Source organism: Kogia breviceps, chromosome 10, assembly GCF_026419965.1.
Source record: "Kogia breviceps isolate mKogBre1 chromosome 10, mKogBre1 haplotype 1, whole genome shotgun sequence".
Taxonomy (NCBI): Eukaryota; Metazoa; Chordata; class Mammalia; order Artiodactyla; family Physeteridae; genus Kogia; species Kogia breviceps.
Window position 1 is genome coordinate 84,796,813 of NC_081319.1, and position 19,412 is coordinate 84,816,224.

The 19,412-nt window shown below is 49.3% G+C and overlaps 2 protein-coding genes across 2 annotated transcripts; one reads left to right on the top strand and one right to left on the bottom strand.

Annotated features, from left to right (window-relative positions):
* Window positions 1–394: 394 nt before the first annotated feature.
* MUCL3 (mucin like 3) lies at window positions 395–1,589 on the bottom strand. Its single transcript, XM_059077181.1, has 2 exons — window positions 1,053–1,589; window positions 395–541 (listed from the first exon to the last, which is right to left on the bottom strand). Exons 1-2 carry the CDS (start codon window positions 1,587–1,589, stop codon window positions 395–397), a joined length of 684 nt encoding a protein of 227 aa, XP_058933164.1.
* Window positions 1,590–16,740: 15,151 nt separating this feature from the next.
* On the top strand, window positions 16,741–18,611 carry SFTA2 (surfactant associated 2). The gene is given in 3 exon segments (XM_059075195.2): window positions 16,741–17,940; window positions 18,188–18,276; window positions 18,400–18,611. Coding segments are annotated over 3 exon segments (237 nt in total). The 5' UTR covers window positions 16,741–17,879; the 3' UTR covers window positions 18,487–18,611.
* The last annotated feature ends 801 nt before the right edge of the window (window positions 18,612–19,412 follow it).

Sequence of the window (19,412 nt, forward strand, 5' to 3'; positions counted from 1 at the left end):
CATAACCCTGACTCCCTGTCAGTCTGGAGCATTGCCTTCTAAGGCTCCCGAACTTCCCTTCACTGTGCAGTCCCTCCCAAAACTCAAGAGTCCTATATTGGTCCACACCCCGTACATCCATCAGACACCTTTTCATTTTCAGATCATCATCTTCTATAGAGAACACTTGCCTGTTTTATCCGTTCTTTTTTTTCTATACCCCAAACTCATATCCTTTTTGCTTATCACTTCACCCCTTGACCAGTTTCAATAACACAGCAGTTGAAGGGTTGATGTGTTAACCGTCAGTACTTTGCCCTTCCTGGAGTCCAGGAAATAGGAATTGTGGGTCTCATTTTCCATCCAGGAAAGGGGTAGGGCATGGAAGAGCTGGGGGTTGGCGATTTCTGAAAGATCATTGTGGGGAAGAGATCTGGGCCATGCCGAGAGTCTGTTGCTCCATCAGGTGGACTGGGTAGGAAATGGGGCCCCCATCATCCTCTGGGTCATGGTCCTCAGTGTTCCGGATCAGTGCACGGCGTGTTCGTGCCAAATAGAAGACCTGTGATTAGGAAGAGAAAGGAGGAATGAGTACCATCTGCCATGCCATTTACTTTCCTCGACACCCATATCTCAGGTCCTTTGATTCTATTCTCCCTGACCCTGGACGTTGGCTTGATCCTTTCCCAAGATTCCGTTCAAACCCTAATCCTTATTCCAGCCCCAGATCCGCTATATTGAGTTCCAGACTTCATCTCCAGTTCCCTCCTCTGTCTTATTTTCCTTATTCTAATATCCCCCACTCTCACACCCCAGACTCTATCTCCGACTCCAAAATTTTCCCTACTTTACACCCTTTTTTTCTCAGCCACTGCTTTCTTCCCAATTCCACTTTTCATGTCACATGCATCTATTTTCTTTCTCCATAGTTTCCACCACCACAGTCCCTCTATTACCATGCTCCACACTACGCCTCTTTTCCTAGACTTATTAGTCCCTCCAGTTCTGATCCATAACATCTCCTCAACTCCTCATCCCATGGGTTCACTCCCCTGGGCATCACTCTCCCTTACCAAGAAGATCAGGCCAAGGAACACCAGGAGGAGAATCACAATCAACAGGACCACGATAACTATGGCCCATGCAGGGAAGGAATCATTCTCCCCCATCTCTCCAGCGTGGACATCTCCTTGTGAGCCATCTTTGTTCTGGTGTGGATGGCTCTTGTCAGGGGCTTCCGACATGGTCGACCTGGTGGCTGTAAAAGAACCAACTGACACATGACGGGAAACCTCAGTTTTATTTGGACAAGGAGAGGTAGTACTGATAGATGTGTCTCCTGTGACCTTCACTGGAGGTTTTATACTCTCTGTGGCTGCTGTGACTTTTGTTGAATTTTCTGTGTGTTTAATTGGGAATTTTATGGTCTCAGTGGCCAATGTGGTCTTTTCTTGATGTCTAGTAGATTCTGATGAAGCTCCTGAGTTCTTGTAATGGGTGCATGTGATCTTTCTTCCATGTCCTGTGGGTGTTTCTGAGTGCCCCGTAGTCCACCCGTGGCCTGACGTGTTACCTCCTCTGTGTCCTGTGGGTGTTTCTGGGGTCCCCATGGTCCTCTCGTGGCATGACACAGTGCTTCCACTGTGTCGTGTGGGTGTTTCTGGGGCCCCCGTGGTCCTCTCGTGGTGTGACACAGTGCTTCCATTGTGTCCTGTGGGTGTTTCTGAGTGCCCCGTAGTCCACCCGTGGCCTGACATGTTGCCTCCTCTGTGTCCCGTGGGTGTTTCTGGGGTCCCCGTGGTCCTCTCGTGGTGTGACACAGTGCTTCCATTGTGTCCTGTGGGTGTTTCTGAGTGCCCCGTAGTCCACCCGTGGCCTGACGTGTTGCCTCTTCTGTGTCCCGTGGGTGTTTCTGGGGTCCCCGTGGTCCTCTCGTGGTGTGACACAGTGCTTCCATTGTGTCCTGTGGGTGTTTCTGAGTGCCCCGTAGTCCACCCGTGGCCTGACGTGTTGCCTCTTCTGTGTCCCGTGGGTGTTTCTGGGGTCCCCGTGGTCCTCTCGTGGTGTGACACAGTGCTTCCATTGTGTCCTGTGGGTGTTTCTGAGTGCCCCGTAGTCCACCCGTGGCCTGACATGTTGCCTCCTCTGTGTCCCGTGGGTGTTTCTGGGGTCCCCGTGGTCCTCTTGTGGTGTGACACAGTGCTTCCATTGTGTCCTGTGGGTGTTTCTGAGTGCCCCGTAGTCCACCCGTGGCCTGATGTGTTGCCTCCTCTGTGTCCCGTGGGTGTTTCTGGGGTCTCCATGGTCCTCTCGTGGCATGACACAGTGCTTCCACTGTGTCCTGTGGGTGTTTCTGGGTGCCCCGTAGTCCACTTGTGGCCTGACGTGTTGCCTCCTCCGTGTCCCGTGGGTGTTTCTAGCGGCGCCGTGGTCCTCTCATGACTTGACGTGGTTGGTGGTTTTCGTTCATTAGTGTTTCCTGGCTTTTGAGTGGTCTTTTCTGTGGTCTTGTCTGAGGTGGTACTTGCTGTTACAGTTTTAGCTGGGTTACTTGTTACTATTGATCTCTTTGCTGTGTGCTTAAGACAAGTTGTCTTGCTCTTGGGTGCTGGGGTTGGACATTTTTTGAGAGGCAATCCTTTATCTGTGTTAGTGGAGTCATTAGTATTGATGTTGCGTTTGTTCCGGGTAATTGGGTGTTTTCCTTGATTGCTGGGGTTTTGTTCAGGAGTGGGAGGAGCATCTTGAGTTGCAGAGCTTTTGGAGTTATCTACAGTCTGGTGAATCAGCTTGGAGCAGTGTGTGGTATTGCATTGGTGTTTTTGCTTATGAGTTTCTGTAGATTTTGAGCAGTCTGGGGAGCTGTGCTCTGAATGAAGAGCAGTGTGGTCAGAGTGGGTAGTAGAAACAGGGCTCAGAGCCGGAGAGAACAAATGATCAGATATTGGTTGTTCACGAGTTTTCTGGAGTTCTTGAAGTGTGGCAGCACCTGTGAAGGGAGAGAGGCAAATGAGAAACTTCCTCCATGCTCTTCCCTGCTTCTCGTCTCACCTCATCTCTAGGGGTCCCTTTGATACCCAAGATGTATCTCCCCAGCCAGTCTCTTCAGAATACTCTGGTATCTAGTCCCCATTCTCACCTCCAGTCTCTGAACCTTTGTTGAGGCTGTCCTTTCAGCAGCAATGCCACCTCTCTCCTCTCTACATCTACTCTTCAGTTCTCAATTTCAGATCTTTCTAGCTGTATGGCATCTTTCCTGATCTTTCTAAGCAGATAGGATCCAGCTTCATCTCAGTGCTCAAAACATTCTTTGTTAGTTACTCTTTCCTGCTACCTTCGATGTGACATTACAGTTGTTTGTGCGCCTGTCAACCTCTACTCCCTGTCCGGCTTATCACATTGTAAGATTTTGAGAGGAGATATTGACTGGCCTTTTGCTCCACAAGTGCTGTTTTAGAGTTTATATACTTATGGAATGGAGCTGCCTTTCCACTGCAGAGCTGAGAGGAAAGGGAATAAATGTCAGAATCTCTATCTTTCCGTAATAGTCCAGCTCCATCCCAAATGTGACTGTGTGAGAGACTGAGGTGAGACCTCTGGCAAAACTTCCCACAGAGAAGTAGACACAGGTGATGCGTGAGAGGATAAGAAGAGGGGTGGGCGGTAGGTAGAGGAGAGGGATAGGAACCTTTCATTTTGGTGATGAAGGTTGACCTGGCTGCAGGGAAGCGGATGAGATGACTCAACCCTTATGGTTCTCCACTGGTCCCCCTCTTCACACACCTGAAGCCATCTGAGATAGATGAAGGTGACCCATTTGAAAGAAAAGGATATCAACGTGGGGGTCCTGGGAGGTGTGAACAAGGCAGCTGGATTCTGGCAGAGACCGACTATGTTTATGGACAGGGTGTGAGGGAAAACACCCCTATCAATGAACAGATGTGGGCCTTAATTCCATGGAAGAACAACCAGTGGGAACAGAGGAGAAGTCTCTGGTATCTAACCAGGACAGTAAGAGCCAGGAGAGCGGGAAAAGTGAGAGAGATAGCGTCGTTATGTAACTGATCTTTCTAGACTCTGTTAACTCAAGGTGGCAACCAGAACCTGGACACACTCCCAGTCACAGGAAACCACAATCCACCCACCTCCCTGCTGACTCCTTAAGAGGGTTGAGGGTTGGGAAACTTAGTCCCTGAAGGAAATACGGGTGGATGAGAAGGGGGCAAGGTAGGAGGGAAGCCCAAATCCCTGATGGGATTCAAGGTTGGGGAGAGAGAAGAGGGCTGAACTGCCAGGCCCTCACTTCACCAGCCGGGTCCATTCTCTGATTCCCTCAGCAGCAATACCAACCGTGGCTCTTGTTTATTGGGCCCCTTCTTGGGGCCAGGAGCTCAGCTAATTGCCTCATAGTCATTCTCTTTCTGGGTTGTCTTCTAAGGTGATTGATCTCCCAGCTCCCCACAAGGCATCTTAGAATCTGTCAATGTCCCTATTTTACAGCCAAGAAACTTGAATTTATTGGAGCAATGGTGACTTGCACACAATCCCACAGCCACAGCAATGGCCAACCTTTCTGGAACACTTACTGGGAGACAGGCAGGTCCTACAAAGGAGGGCATGTATTAACTCATTTGCTTTTTACAACAACCATTTGAGGTTGAGAACTATTTGTTATTCTCCCTTTTTATAGATGAGGAAACAAGGTTCAGAGAGGTTAAGTAATCTCCCCAAGGACACTCAGCAAGTAAGAGGTTGAGACAGAACTGGAACATACATTCTGGGCTCCCAGGCCCAGGCTTTAACTTGTTAAGACCACACTATACAGCCTATAGGTCAGCCCAGTCTCTTGGGGAAGGAAGAACACTGACATTTGTGGAACCTCTGAAGGATGATGTTCATATATTTGTTTAGGGACTTCCCTGGTGGCTCAGTGGATAAGAGTCGGCGCTCCCAATGCAGGGGGCCTGGGTTTGATCCTTAGTCAGGGAACTAGATCCCACATGCATGCCACAACTAACAGTTCTCATGCCGCAACTAAGGAGCCTGTGAGCCGCAACTAAGACCCAGTGCAACCAAATAAATAAATAAAGTGTACAACTCAGTGGGATTTTTTAAAAAAGAGACCAAAAACATATATTTGTTTATTTGATCTTCACCACGAACTTGTGAGGCAAGTGTACGATCTTACTCTCTTACAGGTGAGGAAAGGAAGTTCAAACAGGGTAATTGGCAAAGAGGCTTTTCACTACACCCCAGATGCTTTTAAATGTGATAGGAGAGGACTAAATATCCATGGAGTGAATAAATGTGCAGGCAGCAGCCCAGAGTGGCAAATTCCACTGCCCTTAAAGAATCAGAGGAGAAGATAGAGTCCAGGCACTACCCCTCACTAGTTTTGCATTCTTACTCAGGTCACTTAAATGCTCCAAAGCCCCATGTCCTCAACAGTAAATAACGATGATGTCAACCTACCAGTTTAGTGTGAAGACTAAAGGAAGTATGGAGCATAGAAGACTCTGGAGCATAGACGACTCTTTAAAGTGTTTGCTGAATTCAAGTTGTAGTCTTTGAAACAATCTCATACTTTGCTCTGCTCTTCTCCTGGTAGTAAGGGGAGCCTGAGCCTGTGGCCTTGCCCTCCTGTCTTCTGCAGCTCCAGGTGTCCCTCCTGGCTTGGCCCCCCGCCCCATACACTTCTGCGTCTACCTTGACCACACCTTCAACCCCCCCCGCCAACACACACATTTCTGAGCTGCTTCCCCGTGCTGTGTTTTATCAACATTGCACTCACCAGTTTCTAATGTATTACAAGTGCGGTTTACTTCCCACAGTGGCAGGGACTTTTATGTGTTTTATTCATTGCCTAGGTCTCTAGCCCAGAGCAATGTTTGGCCCATAGGAGGAAATTCATAAGTATTTGTTGAATAGATGAATGAGACAATATTTTAAGACTGATGAAAACTCTTCAGAAGCCATGCCAACAACCGTTCATTATGCATATTAAGTAAGGAAACAAACATAATTGTGGCCTCCAAAGGTTGGGATACTAAGGGTAACTTCTGCTATGTTAAGTAATTGAGCCCTGAGATGAAAAGATGTTGAAAGAAGGTCTCTCGCCCACCCATTTTGGGATATTGGTCGTTATTTAACCACAGGAGCCGCATAGTCAATAACTAGACTCAGATAACTAGATTTTAGAATTCCAGGTCTACATCACATAGTTGTGGAACCATTGATTATAAAATCTGGAGTTGAAGCTCAAGGGGTTCCTTGGTCCTGAGTCTTGAGGCAAATCAGTGACCTAACACCCAGGTTGAGATGACCATCTCTTCTCCCCAGTAGATCTCTCATTGGTAGCAACTTTCTTTTCCTAGGAAGTTTCCACCATGAGATATTAATTTCACTGACTATAATAATGGTCAGAAAAGAACTGTTTTGGTCACTGAGGTATAGGTAGAGAGCAAAACCTGGCTTTAGCACAAGACACTGGTGGTAGATACTCAGCCTGGATAAAAGAGTAAAAACAAATCCCACAGCATCAAAACTATGTACAGTTCCAAAAGGTCTGTTCTATTTGCTTCATTCACTGGTTTGAAAAGAAGATGGACATCCTACTAAGTGACTCGTGCTATGGAGTCTTTGTCAGAGCAGCCTCACGCAAAAGAGTATTTCTGATGTTTCTTGGTGTCCCATCCCTCAAAAATGGCTTACTCCATTTGCAGTAAAGTGCGTAAATGTTTGTTAAAGTGTCTATACAGTTTAAGTTCAATATGTAACCTAAAACACAGACATAGTAAAAAAGATGCAAGAGAAAAACACTCAGATGTTTGCATGACAACTACAGAGTATTAGAAAAGATTTTCTTTCTAATTTTTTCCATTTTTCAGCTTCTAGATTGAGCATATATTATTTTTATCATAGAAATTAAATCAAATAACATTTACTATAGGAAAATGTCTTTTTTAGATTCTCCTCAGGCAGAACCTCAGCCCCATCTGTGCTTTCTTCAGTGATGATTTAATCTAGATGCTGCACCTGTGGTTCTGTGGCTGCATGATGCAGACTCTGGGGTTCTAGGATCTAGTTATCTGCATCTGGGTATTGACTGGTCCTGTGGATAAGTGACAGGGCGTACCCCAGACCTGTGGGCTAAAGGTCTTCAGCCACTCCTCTTGTCACTCTTCCCTCCTTACCCTGGCCGCACTGTCTGCTGGACACAGTTATGTGTCAGCCCTGACTCACACTCCACTTCCACCCGGACTCCATCCCAACCCCACCCCGGACTCAAGCCCTCCCCCACTTATCACCCCCTTGCTCTTCTCTGCAGAATCTGAGCAACCAGCGGCTCTTCCCTCCCCACCTGTCCCCTCCATCCCAGCCAGCCAAGCTCTAGCGTGGCTGTCTCCCAGACCACACACACAGAGCCCAGAGTGTCCTGCTCCAGAATTCGGATTTTGAGTGTGCCCTGTGCCTGTCCTGTGCCTCAGAGAAAATCTCCCTCAAAAGTGAATGTGAGAAAAAAAAAAAAAAAAAAAAGTGAATGTGAGGAGGGACTTCCCTGGTGGCGCAGTTGTTGAGAATCCGCCTACCAATTCAGGGGACACATGTTCGATCCCTGGTCTGGGAAGATCCCACATGCTGCGGAACAACTAAGCCCCTGTGCCACAACTACTGAGCCTGAACTCTAGAGCCCGGGAGCAACAACTACTGAGCCTGCGTGCCACAGCTACTGAAGCCTGCGCACTCTAGGGCCTGTGCTCTGCAACAAGAGAAGCCACCACAATGAGAAGCCTGTGCACTGCAGCGAAGAGCAGCCCCCCGCTCGCTGCAACTAGAGAAAAGCTCGCATGCAGCAACAAAGACCCGACACAGCCAAAAATAAATAAATTTTAAAAAAATAAAAATAAAATAAACTGTAAAAAAAAAAAAAAAGTGAATGTGAGGAAAAAAAGTGAATGTGTGTGGAGATGATTCAGGACTCATTCCATTCTGCCCCCTACAAGTTCCTCTTCCTGGGCAGCAGCAGGACAAGAGGGGATGGAGAGCGGCAGGTGGGACAATCAGCCTGACAGGAAGGGGAAGAGATGGTGCGTGGGACTGGGTGGTGGGCGGCTCAGGGCGGCTCTGTTGCCTCTGTCCCCAGACCCTTGAGGTGGGGGGGGGGGCATCAAATCAAGGCACTGCTGAGACCCAGCAGAGACAACTTAGAGATTCCTCAGCCCCTGCCCCTGCCGTCCACCATCTGTCCAGTCACCAGCTTGCATCCCCTCCGGCCCCAGCGTGACCCTGAGCTCAGGGAAGGAGAAACTTCCTCTAACATCACCCTCGATCAAATACCATTGGAAGGAAAAGCTGCTGCTTCCCCTGCCCACAGAGCTGCCCAGAGCATCCAGACTCACGACCTTCCCGGGCCTGGTTTGGGATCATCAACGCTGTTACCGTGGATGACCCTATGCAGTACGTAGAGAGTCTCTCTGAATCTATTTTTGCCAAGTGTCTACCTTGTAAGACCCTCCTCTGAATCGCCCAGGCACGTCCAAGCTGCCCCTGTGTTTGGGCATCTCTGCTTCCCAGGTTCAGTCACAAATCTCTCTTAACTAAGTGAACTAATTTTGCAATTTCACTTTATCTTGTAGGGTCTATTTTGCTTGTCAAACTTTTCTCTCTCTCTTTTTTTTAATGATTCAGCACCTCTTTTTAAAAAAATTTATTTTATTTTATTTATTTTTGGCTGCGTTGTGTCTTCGTTGCTGCACTCGGGCCCTCTCCAGATGCAGTGAGCGGGGGTTACCCTTCGCTGCGGTGTGCGGGCCTCTCATTGCGGTGGCCTCTCTAGCTGCAGAGCACGAGCCCTAGGCCTGGGCACCCCAGCAGCCGTGGCTCACAGGCTCTAGAGCGCAGGCTCAGCAGCTGTGGTGCGTGGGCCCAGTTGCTCCGCAGCATGTGCGATCTTCCCGGACCAGGGCCTGAACCCGCGTCCCCTGCATCGGCAGGCGGACTCTTAACCACTGCACTACCAGGGAAGCCCTCTTTTCTTTTCTCAAATTTTTATTGGAGTATAGTTGATTTACAATGTTGTGTTCGTTTCAGGTGTACAGCAAAGTGAATCAGTTATACATATATGTATCTCCACTTTTTAAAAAAAGTTTTTCCCCATATAGGCCACCGTCAAACTTTTCTATATTCACTTTCTTACCAAAGCCTTGGGATGGTTCCCAACTCTAAAATAGGGATAAAACCACACACACCTTATCGAGTTGTCGTGTGGATTAAATAAGTAAACACAGATGAAGTGCCTAGAACAATGCCAAGCACATAGTAACTGTTGATGTCAGCCAGGTGGCATCCTTCCCATTTTACAGAAGCCCAGACCAAGTACATGGGCCAGAGTCAGGGCTGGAACCCAGATCAGAACTGAGCAGGGCTCTTGGGAAAGAAATGCACCTTATGCCCCCTGAGGACAGCAGCGGGGGTGGCGTGGTGGAACCCCTGCTTGCCTCTGTGACTTTGGACAAGCCCTTTACCTCTCTGAGTCTCATTCTCCTCACTATAAAATGGGACATTAATAACCACCTCAGGGGATTTGAGGACATGAAATGAGATGAAGTACCTCCCTCGAGTGCCTGTGAATTCCCTGCACGGAGCAGGGGCTCAGGGAGTGTAAGGTCCCTGCCGCTGCCTACCCAGGACTGCCAGCCCAGCCAGTGTCTTTATCCAGACTAAAAGAAGCCCCCCTCTGGTGGCTGCAGCCTTTCAGGCCATGTCTTGAGGAGCAGAGCATAGGCTGTAATTCACCTCTGACATGCCCCTTAGCTGATAAACTTGAGCAGTGTACACCCTAGACAACTGTATGTAGTAGCTCCGAACCCACCCCCTTTCCCACCACATAGTCAACTTGCTGTTCATTTCTGTGACTGGTCGTTCAACCGTATGAATGCTAAGAAACAACGCCTCTCTATTTTCTATCCCCCCATGTGATGGTGACCCCTTCGCCTCTGAGGGCACCTTACCTGCCTCCCGGGAAGCTAGAAGGAAGAGGAAGCAGCACTGGAGGCCAAAGATGGAATGGATGCAGTGGGCCGGCTGGACCATGTTGGAGCTGGATGGCTGCTTGAGGCCATGGGCTGGGGTCCCCTCAGCTTATATGGGCCCAGGTTTGACGTCATTGGGGCTGGGGCCCCTCAGGCCTAAATCTTAAACAAATGGAACTGCCCCACCCCACAGGGGTGCCCTGATAACGGGAGACCGCAGCTGCTTCGTCATGGAGAGAGGAACGTGGGTGCCTACTGAAAGGGTGGGATCTGGGGACAGGGAAAGGCAACTGGGAGGGACAGACTCCTGCCCCAGCCCCAGTGGAAGGTGGGGGGTTGGGTGGGCAGCCTCCAGGGTTCTGGGCAGGTGGGGAGCAGATGATGGGTTCCAGAAGGACTGAGTTCTGCCTGGGGCTGGATGGGGAGGGGGCTGGTTGGATGCCTGGATTCTGGGAGGAGATTCAAATTCTGGTTCTTCTCCAGCTGCACATTCACCCTCCCACCCCTCTTGCGTCAGCCCAGCTCTCCACACCCCTTACTCACACAAGGTCACTCTTTTTGCCCTGGGTGGAGCTGTCCATGAGTATCAGGTGAAAGAGCAGAGAAGGGGGAAAGCTGTCACATAGCCCACTGCTGCGGAGACAGGTGCTTCCAGGTGTCCAGAGATGACACAAAAAGTGGGGACAGTGGGGGCAGTGGCAGAGACAAGACAGCTATGGAACCCCAGGGACTGACATTCCTCACCAGGGATGCCAGCAGGTCCAGGCCACCCAGAGTCACTGAAGCCAAGATCTTTGGCAGAGGTGCTCAGTGGACAGGGGCTCTGCCTTCCCTCTCCCCCACCTCCTCTCCCACCTCAGCCCAGCGGCAGTCTCTTTGCCTGCAAGCCCCCATCCACCTCTAAACAGAAAAGCAGACCTCTCATTTCTAGGAGCTCCCTGGAGTCTCTCTCTCCCCTTTGTCCTGATTCCTTGCCTGAAGCAAACATTAGCTCAGAGACAGTCAAAATTCATACACTGCGTTCCTAAGAGACAGTGGCTGAGGCTGGAGTAAGGGGAGGACAGGCTACCTGGGACTCTAAGGAGAGAGAAAGCCATGGGTCCAGGTGTCTAAGTCACTGCCCCTATCGCCCACTTAATTTGTTCACTGTGGGTCTCTGCTACTGGAAAGTCAGCACCCTGCAGGGGAGGTCTTTGCCATGATAGCTGCTGCATCCCCAGCACCTGGGACAGGGCCTGGCACGCAGGAGACAATCGTGTTGACTCGCCCGAATGGAGTGGAAGCCAGGGCTGGCTACTACCTCTAGGGGGATGTGGAACAGGCAGAGGGTGTGGAGAGGGCTGGACCCAGAGGACAGGAGGCCAGGGCCCTGGGGAAGCGGGGCTCATGGGAGGACTAGAGGGCCAATATGTGAATATGTCTCAGTACTTGGCATGACTGGTCCCTAAGCCCTAGGCAGGGCTGGAATGGGAGGGAAGAGGAGCAGCCAACTGCTCATTAATGCAATTAATGGGAGATTAATTAAGCTCCGTAGAGTCAGACCAAAGACCAACTGCTCAGAACTGGGCAGCCTTCCTCCCAGGCAATGAATCCTGAAGGATGGGGAGACTGAAGCAGAGGTAGACCCCTCCCCTGTGGCTTCATCTAGACGCAGGGCTGACTGACAACTCCTGTTTCCACTCGTCTGCTACCCCACACTTTCCCCCAGGGACCCAGGCCTCAGTAAAATAAGGGACAGTAATACTGCTTATATCACAGGGCTGCTGTGAACTAAAATATGTACAGTACCTGGCACATAATAAGTGTTATTTAAGTGTTAGTTATTATTAGTATATATTATTAGTTATTATTAATGAGGAATATGGAGCACAGAAAGGTTAAGTAACTTGCACAAGGTCACACAGCTATAATGGCAAAGCCAGGATTAAAAACCCAGGTTATAAACTAACTTCACAGAGTTGATTCTTCACTGCCTAGAGCTGAATTTAGCACTTCCATGGGCTGGTCAGCCTGCAGCACTCCCAAGCCTCTTTTTCAGTGGCCCCAAACCCCCATTCCTGCCTGGTCATTGTTTCCTCTTAGCCACCCAGACTGCGGTTCCCTTTTCCCCTCATCCCTCCCTAAGTGTGGCAAGCTGTCATCTTTTACCCTGAAACCCCTGTTCTTCTCAGAGTTCTGGGGCACCAGGTCCCAGCTCCACTGGCCTCAGGGACCCACACATTTGGACCATAGCTTCAGTCACCTATTTTTTTTTAAAGATTTTTTTTGATGTGGACCATTTTTAAAGTCTTTATTGAATTGTTTACAATATTGCTTCTGTTTTATGTTTTGGTTTTTTAGCTGTGAGTCATGTGGGATCTTATCTTCCCTACCAGGGATTGAACCTGCACCCCGTGCACTGGAAGGCAAAGTCTTAACCACCGGACCGCCAGGGAAGTCCCCACTCACCTTTTTGATACCATACAGTAGGGTGACAGTTGCTGCCACTGTGTGATCAACACAATGGCCCAGTCAGGGACAGAGCCCTTCTTCTGTAGCTTTGGGCCTGAGGACACAAGGAGACCTCAACCCCCTGACCCCCACTGCCCTCTGTGACTTTCCATCTTTCCTTCTGTGACTCTGACATCTATGTAACTCTAAGACCACGTTTCTCTGTGGAGTTCTGTCTTGTCATCTCGGGAACAGAATCTCAGTGGAGGGGGTTTTAAAGGGCTTCACTCCAAGCCCCGGTCACCTCTTCCCGACACCTGTGGACTAGTCTGTCAGTCTCTAAAGTCCTCACTGACATCCACATCTCTCCGTCTTTCTGAACCGTCCTCCATATCGCAGGCTCTATTGTCCGTGTCTCTCTCCATCTGTGATGTCTCTGCACTGTGAGGGTCCCTGGGTGGGTCTCTCTCCTTCTTCTGAACCCCCCTGTCCTCCCACCGACCCACCCTAACTCTGATCTCTAAGGGGAGCCAGAGTCGGTTGTGTGTTTTCCCTCCACTCATTTCCTGCCCTCAGACTGCCTGGTGGGGAGACTAGGATTGAAGGGGAGGGTAGGAGGGAGACAGAGGGAGGAGGGAAGACAGTATCTGTGGAGGGGATGCTTGTTGCCCTGGAAAGACAGATTGGGCCACAAGGAATAAAGTTGAAAACCTTTTGAGGAAGCAATCAGGTAACCAGACATCTGGCTGCTGGTCAGACCAGAAGCTTGAGGGAGAACCAAAACCCTTTTAAGTATTGGAGACATCCTCAGACATACTCAAAACACACGTTGAAAGCAGGTCCTAATGCCTGTCCCTACGCTCCTCTCCAGGAACCAAGCTGACTGCAGGTCAATGACCCAATGCAAACAAGAGCACCTTACAGGTCAGGACGCTGAGCTCAGGGGTTGTGGTGGCTGCCCCAGCTGTGGTGGAGTGGAACTTCTGAGACAGCTCCACTTGGTGTGGAAGTCCCAGGCACAGGTGAAGCAGTTCCAGGGGCTGTGGTGGCCGAGAAAGATCCCAGAAAGGCAGAGGGGAAAACACCTAGAGGAGATCCGAGTGAGAACAGAAGCAGAAATTCCATCCAGTGCCCCCTCAATTGAAATCCTAGCAAGTTTTTGGTAGAAATTGATAAACTGATTCAATGAAAATGAAAGGACTGAGAATAGCTAAGACAGTCTTAAAGAAAAACAAAAGTGGAAGGCTTACACTAGCAGACCTCAAGTCTTGCTGCAAAGCTGCAGACATTAAGGACTGTGGCACTGGAGTAAGAACAGACAGAACAGAAGAGAGTCCAGAAATAGACCCACACATACATGGTCACTTGACTTTTGATAAAGGGGCTCACACATTTCAATGGTGGGGAGAGAGGGAGGGTCTTTGAAATGAATTGTTCTGGGACAACTGGTTATCTGTAAGGGGAGAAAAGGAATCTTGACTCCTACCTCACTCCATACACAGAAATTAATCTGAGATGCATAATAGGCTTAAATTTGAAAGCAAAAATAATAAAGTTTCGGGAAGAACGTGTAGGAGAAGATCTTCATGACCTCGAAGTAGGCAAAAAAATGTCTTAGGCAGGATACAAAAGGCACTAAGAGAAAAAGTTGATAAGTTGAAAAGCAGAAGGGGAGCCTGTGTATAGCCACCAAGGCCAGGATACTGCTTCAGTGAGGTTCCAGGGAACTAACAACTTACTCAGGGCTGAATACAGGAAGCCCCCACCCAAAGCTGTGGGCCAAGCCAAAGAGTTCTTCAGAGATGGACTGAGCAACAGAAGTATCACCTGGCAAAGTTGATACCACTCCTGTTGTGCTCCCCAAAATGGTCAGATCTAAAGTCTGAGGACTGCTGGGCAAAGCCCCAGATGTTGAAGAAACTTGAGAAACTCACAGAGATGGTGGGGAGACCTGCAGAGATATCCCCAGAGGCATGTGAGACACCAGCAGAGACATCCCCAGAGGTGATGGAGATGCCTCCAGAGTTAGAGGTCCCCAGTGGGATCGGCTGAGCTGTTGGAAGAAGAAAGATGATAAGATGGCGTTAGAAGAGTTGTCCATTTCCCTGGGTCCAGAGTCCACATCTTGACCCCAGTGCCTCACAGCAGAGTCCGGGTTCTCTCCGTAGCCAGTCAAGGCCTGCAGGCCCAAGAGTAGCACCAGTGCAGCGTCCATGATGCCCGCTGAGGTGCGTTTCCAGGACTGTCTCCCCGGCTCTTTAAAGGCTTTGAGGCCTTATTACAAGTCTTGGGAGAGCCAGGTGTGCCGGGGCCTCCATCAACACCACGATCTCCATCCCCAGGGAGAGGCCACCAAGCTGTCCCCAGGGGACTAACCTGTCCCAGCCTGATCCCAGGAAGCCCTGGGTGAGGGGGAGAGTGAGTAAGATCCTGAGGACTCCCCTACCAGGCTCTCAGGCTCTTTCCGGATTAGGGATCTAACCCCAAGGCCCAAGTCAGTCCCCAGTCCAGGCCCTCTTCAAAGGGAAGAGACCCAGGTGTCCTATTCCCAAGGTCCTCTTGCTCCTAGAAGTATAACCATTGGGGGTGAGGATATACGGGTCCCTTGTGGAAGCAGGATTTGGGAGCTGGGTGTGAGTGGAGAACGTCGCTATCTAGGGACTGCATTTGACCCTTAGGAGAGCCCAAGGCAGGGCAGGAGGGTGAACACCTGAGCCATCCTTCGTTCCCAATGGCTGCAGCCCACAGAGCTTTCCATTCCTTTGGCTGAGAAAGGGTGACGGGAGAAGAGAGACACCTGGTAAGACAATCATCACGTTCAGGGACAGTGCAATGAGCAAGTTCAGAACCCAGCTCTAAATCCACGGCACTGGAATCCAGCACTTCTAAGCTGTGCGGGCTTGGGCAAGTCACATGACCTATCGAAGTCTTCGTTTCTTCACCCCTAAAACTGGGGTAATGTAGTACCTACTTCAAAGGGCCATAATAAGCATTAAAGGAAATAATGTTTCTAAGGTGCCTAGCGCACAGAAGCCTCGGCTATGATTACATGGAAAGAAGAGGGCCAGCTGAGAAAGACATGGGCATGCTCCCACTCTTCTCTTAAGAGGACTCAGATGCCCCAAGGCATCTCTCTATGTTCCCACCTTCTCACAACTGCTTTTACCTCCTATGTCTGATGATCTTTTTGTCTATTAATTCTTCCCACTCTGGGCTTCCTGCTCTCCAGTACAAGTCTGTCCTACCCCTAGTGTCTTCATGACATTTTTTTTTCTTAGATTCCATATATATGTGTTAGTGTACGGTATTTGTTTTTCTCCTTCTGACTTACTTCACTCTGTATGACAGACTCCAGGTCCATCCACCTCACTACAAATAACTCAGTTTCATTTCTTTTTATGGCTGAGTGATATTCCATTGTATATATGTGCCACATCTTCTTTATCCATTCATCTGTTGATGGATACTTAGGTTGCTTCCATGTCCTGGCTATTGTAAATAGAGCTGCAATGAACATTGTGGTACATGACTCTTTTTGAATTATGGTTTTCTCAGTGTATATGCCCAGTAGTGGCATTGCTGGGTCATATGGTAGTTCTATTTTTAGTTTTTTAAGGAACCTCCATGTTCTCCATAGTGGCTGTATCAATTTACATTCCCACCAGCAGTGTAGGAGGGTTCCCTTTTCTCCACACCCTCTCCAGCATTTATTGTTTGTAGATTTTTTGATGATGGCCATTCTGACCCATGTGAGATATCTCATTGTAGTTTTGATTTGCATTTCTCTAATGATTAATGATATTGAGCATTCTTTCTTGTGTTTGTTGGCAATCTGTATATCTTCTTTGGAGAAATGTCTATTTAGGTCTTCTGCCCATTTTTGGGTTGGGTTGGGTTTTTTGTTTCTTTTGATATTGAGCTGCATGAGCTGCTTGTAAATTTTGGAGATTAATCCTTTGTCAGTTGCTTCATTTGCAGATATTTTCTCCCATTCTGAGGGTTGTCTTTTGGTCTTGTTTATGGTTTCCTTGGCTGTGCAAAAGCTTTTAAGTTTCATTAGATCCCATTTGTTTATTTTTGTTTTTATTTCCATTTCTCTAGGAGGTGGGTCAACGAGGATCTTGCTGTGATTTATGTCATAGAGTGTTCTGCCTATGTTTTCCTCTAAGAGTTTTATAGTGTTTAAATGTTTACATTTAGGTCTTTAATCCATTTTGAGTTTATTTTTGTGTATGGTGTTAGGGAGTGTTCTAATTTCGTTCTTTTACATGTAGCTGTCCAGTTTTCCCAGCACCACTTATTGAAGAGGCTGTCTTTTCTCCACTGTATATTCTTGCCTCCTTTATCAAAGATAAGGTGCCTGGTCCTGCTTTTGGCTTTTCTCCCTGAATCTGCCCAGGGTCCTCTGTGCCTCCATCCCTCTGTACAGGGGTCCATTGGTTTTGCGGGGAAGAGGGAAAAGATGAAAAGGGAGGCAGCTAAGAAGACAAAGGGCATGTGCCTTTGTGCATTCTAGAGGGTTTACATGACAAGTTTGTCAGTCTGTTGAGCTTACCCCTGTGTCTGGCAGAATGACGGATGGGTTCTAATCTCTCTGCTACTGACTGTGTGACCTTAATAAGTCATTTATTTACCCTCTCTGAGCCTTTGTTTCCCAGTTTTTAAAGAAAGAGGGTAAACTAGATGGGCTCCAAATTCCCTCTACAAATCTGTCCCTGTGTTTGCCATTCTGAGTGCCTTGTGAAAGGGTGTTGGCTGGGAGGATGAGGGAATCCCTTTTGCCGTGAGTGCATAAGGCAGGGGGTGGGGCGGATATTTGATGAAATTTGTGTCCCTGCCTGAGTAGCTAGGATATTTTAGAGCAACTAAAACAAAATATTCAAAGACAAAAGTTCCCCCTTACCCAGATTTCTCACCTAGAAAGCCACTGTGTCTGGGGGGGCAGAACACCTGGGTTTGGGAAGAACTTGTCCTAATCCACCCCTCCCTTTTGGGCCCACATTCCTGAGCCCTTCGGTGGCATGGATGATAGAAATTAATTGCAGTTAGTAATTAATCCCTAAAGAACAATGAGAGGCCCAGACTTGGGTGGGGCCCCGACACCTGCACAGAGGGACAACCTCAGCTTCCCTCTCTGTGAGACCAGGGACCCACCCCCTCAAGCCTCCAGACATGGAGGAGAAGTGGGGCGCGGGATCGAGGAAAGGGGACCACGCTCTATTTCCCCAGCAGCCCAGTGAATGGCCCTCACCTGGGTCCTCAGAGCCAAACTGAGAGAACTGGAAAGTCCAGTTACCCAGTTTCCCCCTCCCATCTCCCCACACACACCTGTGCTAAGGACTGTGTGGGGAGTAGGAAGGCAGGCCAGTTAAGGAGAGGCCAGCAGGCCTTCAGACATCTCTTCTGTCCATCTGAGAAGCAAGAAGCAATAGAGCCGCGATGGGGGCTGGGCTGTCCCTCTTCATCCTCCTGACCCTCCTCGCCAGGTCACAGGGAACAGGTAAGGTCTGGAAGGCTAGACACCTGGGTGCCCAAAACAAGGGTCCAAGAAAGGGAATGAGAGAGATGGAGGCACCCTAGTCCTGAGCTCCTGAGTGTTCAGGGCTGAACTCCTGCAGCGAGAGGGTCTGGAAGGGGCTTGTCAGGGAAGAGGAACTCGGGGTTCGTGGGGCAGGAGGGGGTGCCCGCATCTCTGAGGGAATCCGGCCCTGGTGGCTGGGTCCTAAGCTGTGCTTTTGGATCCCTAGGGTCAGAAATGACTTTGCAACTGAAGATGAAGGACTCCTTTCTGGCAAATTACTCCTATGAATCCAGCTTTCTGGGACTGCTCTAGAAGGTAGTCCTTGGGGAGGGGAAAGGATGGGACTGCATTTCTGAGTCAGCTTGGGCCTCTGGCTGTCTCCGGGGTGTGAGTGAGAGCCATCTCACACCTCGCCCTCTAACCCTTTCTCTCCCTCAGCTCTGCTCCCTCCTCCACCTCCCATCAGGGACCAATGTCAACCTGCATCATGCAGGATCCCCACACCACGTCACCTGTAAAGTCTGAGAGCGGTCGAAGCCTGTGCCCTTCTTAGCTGGGGCATCCCGTCCCCGGGGTGCAGGTGCAATGCCTGACTCCGTCTTCCAGCAGGCCCTCACCCTGCTGAGTGGCAGTAAATATGCTGAGCTCAATGACTTGACTTTGTGGGTTCATGAGCAGAGGGGCCGGCAGGAAAGTGGAATTGGACACTCAAGTCTCTGACTCTCCCTTGTTAAGCAGAGGGTTTCCAGGGTGGACGCTCTCTCTCCTAACACCAGTGTCAAAGGCCAGAAGGAATCTGGGGAATTAACTGCTTGGACACACACACACACACACACACACACACATGTGCATATACACACACACTTCAAGCTGAGTTCTTCAGAACACCCGGGAATAAAGAAAAGGAACATTTATTGAATTCCTGCTTTGTTCCAGGCGTGAGGCTTTCCCATTTCAATGCTTGCAACAATCTTGCAAGTATCATAATAGGTTTCATTATCTGATTTTACAGATGAGGAAGTTGAGGCTTAGCGAGCATAAGTCACTCACCGAGGTCCATTAGCAGTGGAGAGATCTGACACCAGACAAATGCCTTGGCTTAAGCAAGATTTTAATTTCATCTCCCCCTGCTTAAGCTTTGGGACTGGGGGCTCAGGAACCTCAGACAAGGATGTGAGCAGAACACCCCCAGGATATGGGCCCCCTGACCAAGGGATCCACATAGGTCAGTCTGGGTAGGAGGTGGCGTGGGGGGCAGTTCAGGTGAGAGATGAGGGGTTCAGCTTGTGAGAGGATGGCCAGCCTGGCAGAGTGGTGGGGAGAAGAGGATGGGTGCTCTTGTGCTGGTAACTATGGAACGTGTAGTCCTACAGGCCCACTCTTAAATCCTAGGTGAGTTCCTTATTCTCTTAGAGCCTCCATTTCTTTACCTGCCAGGTGAGGATAATGAT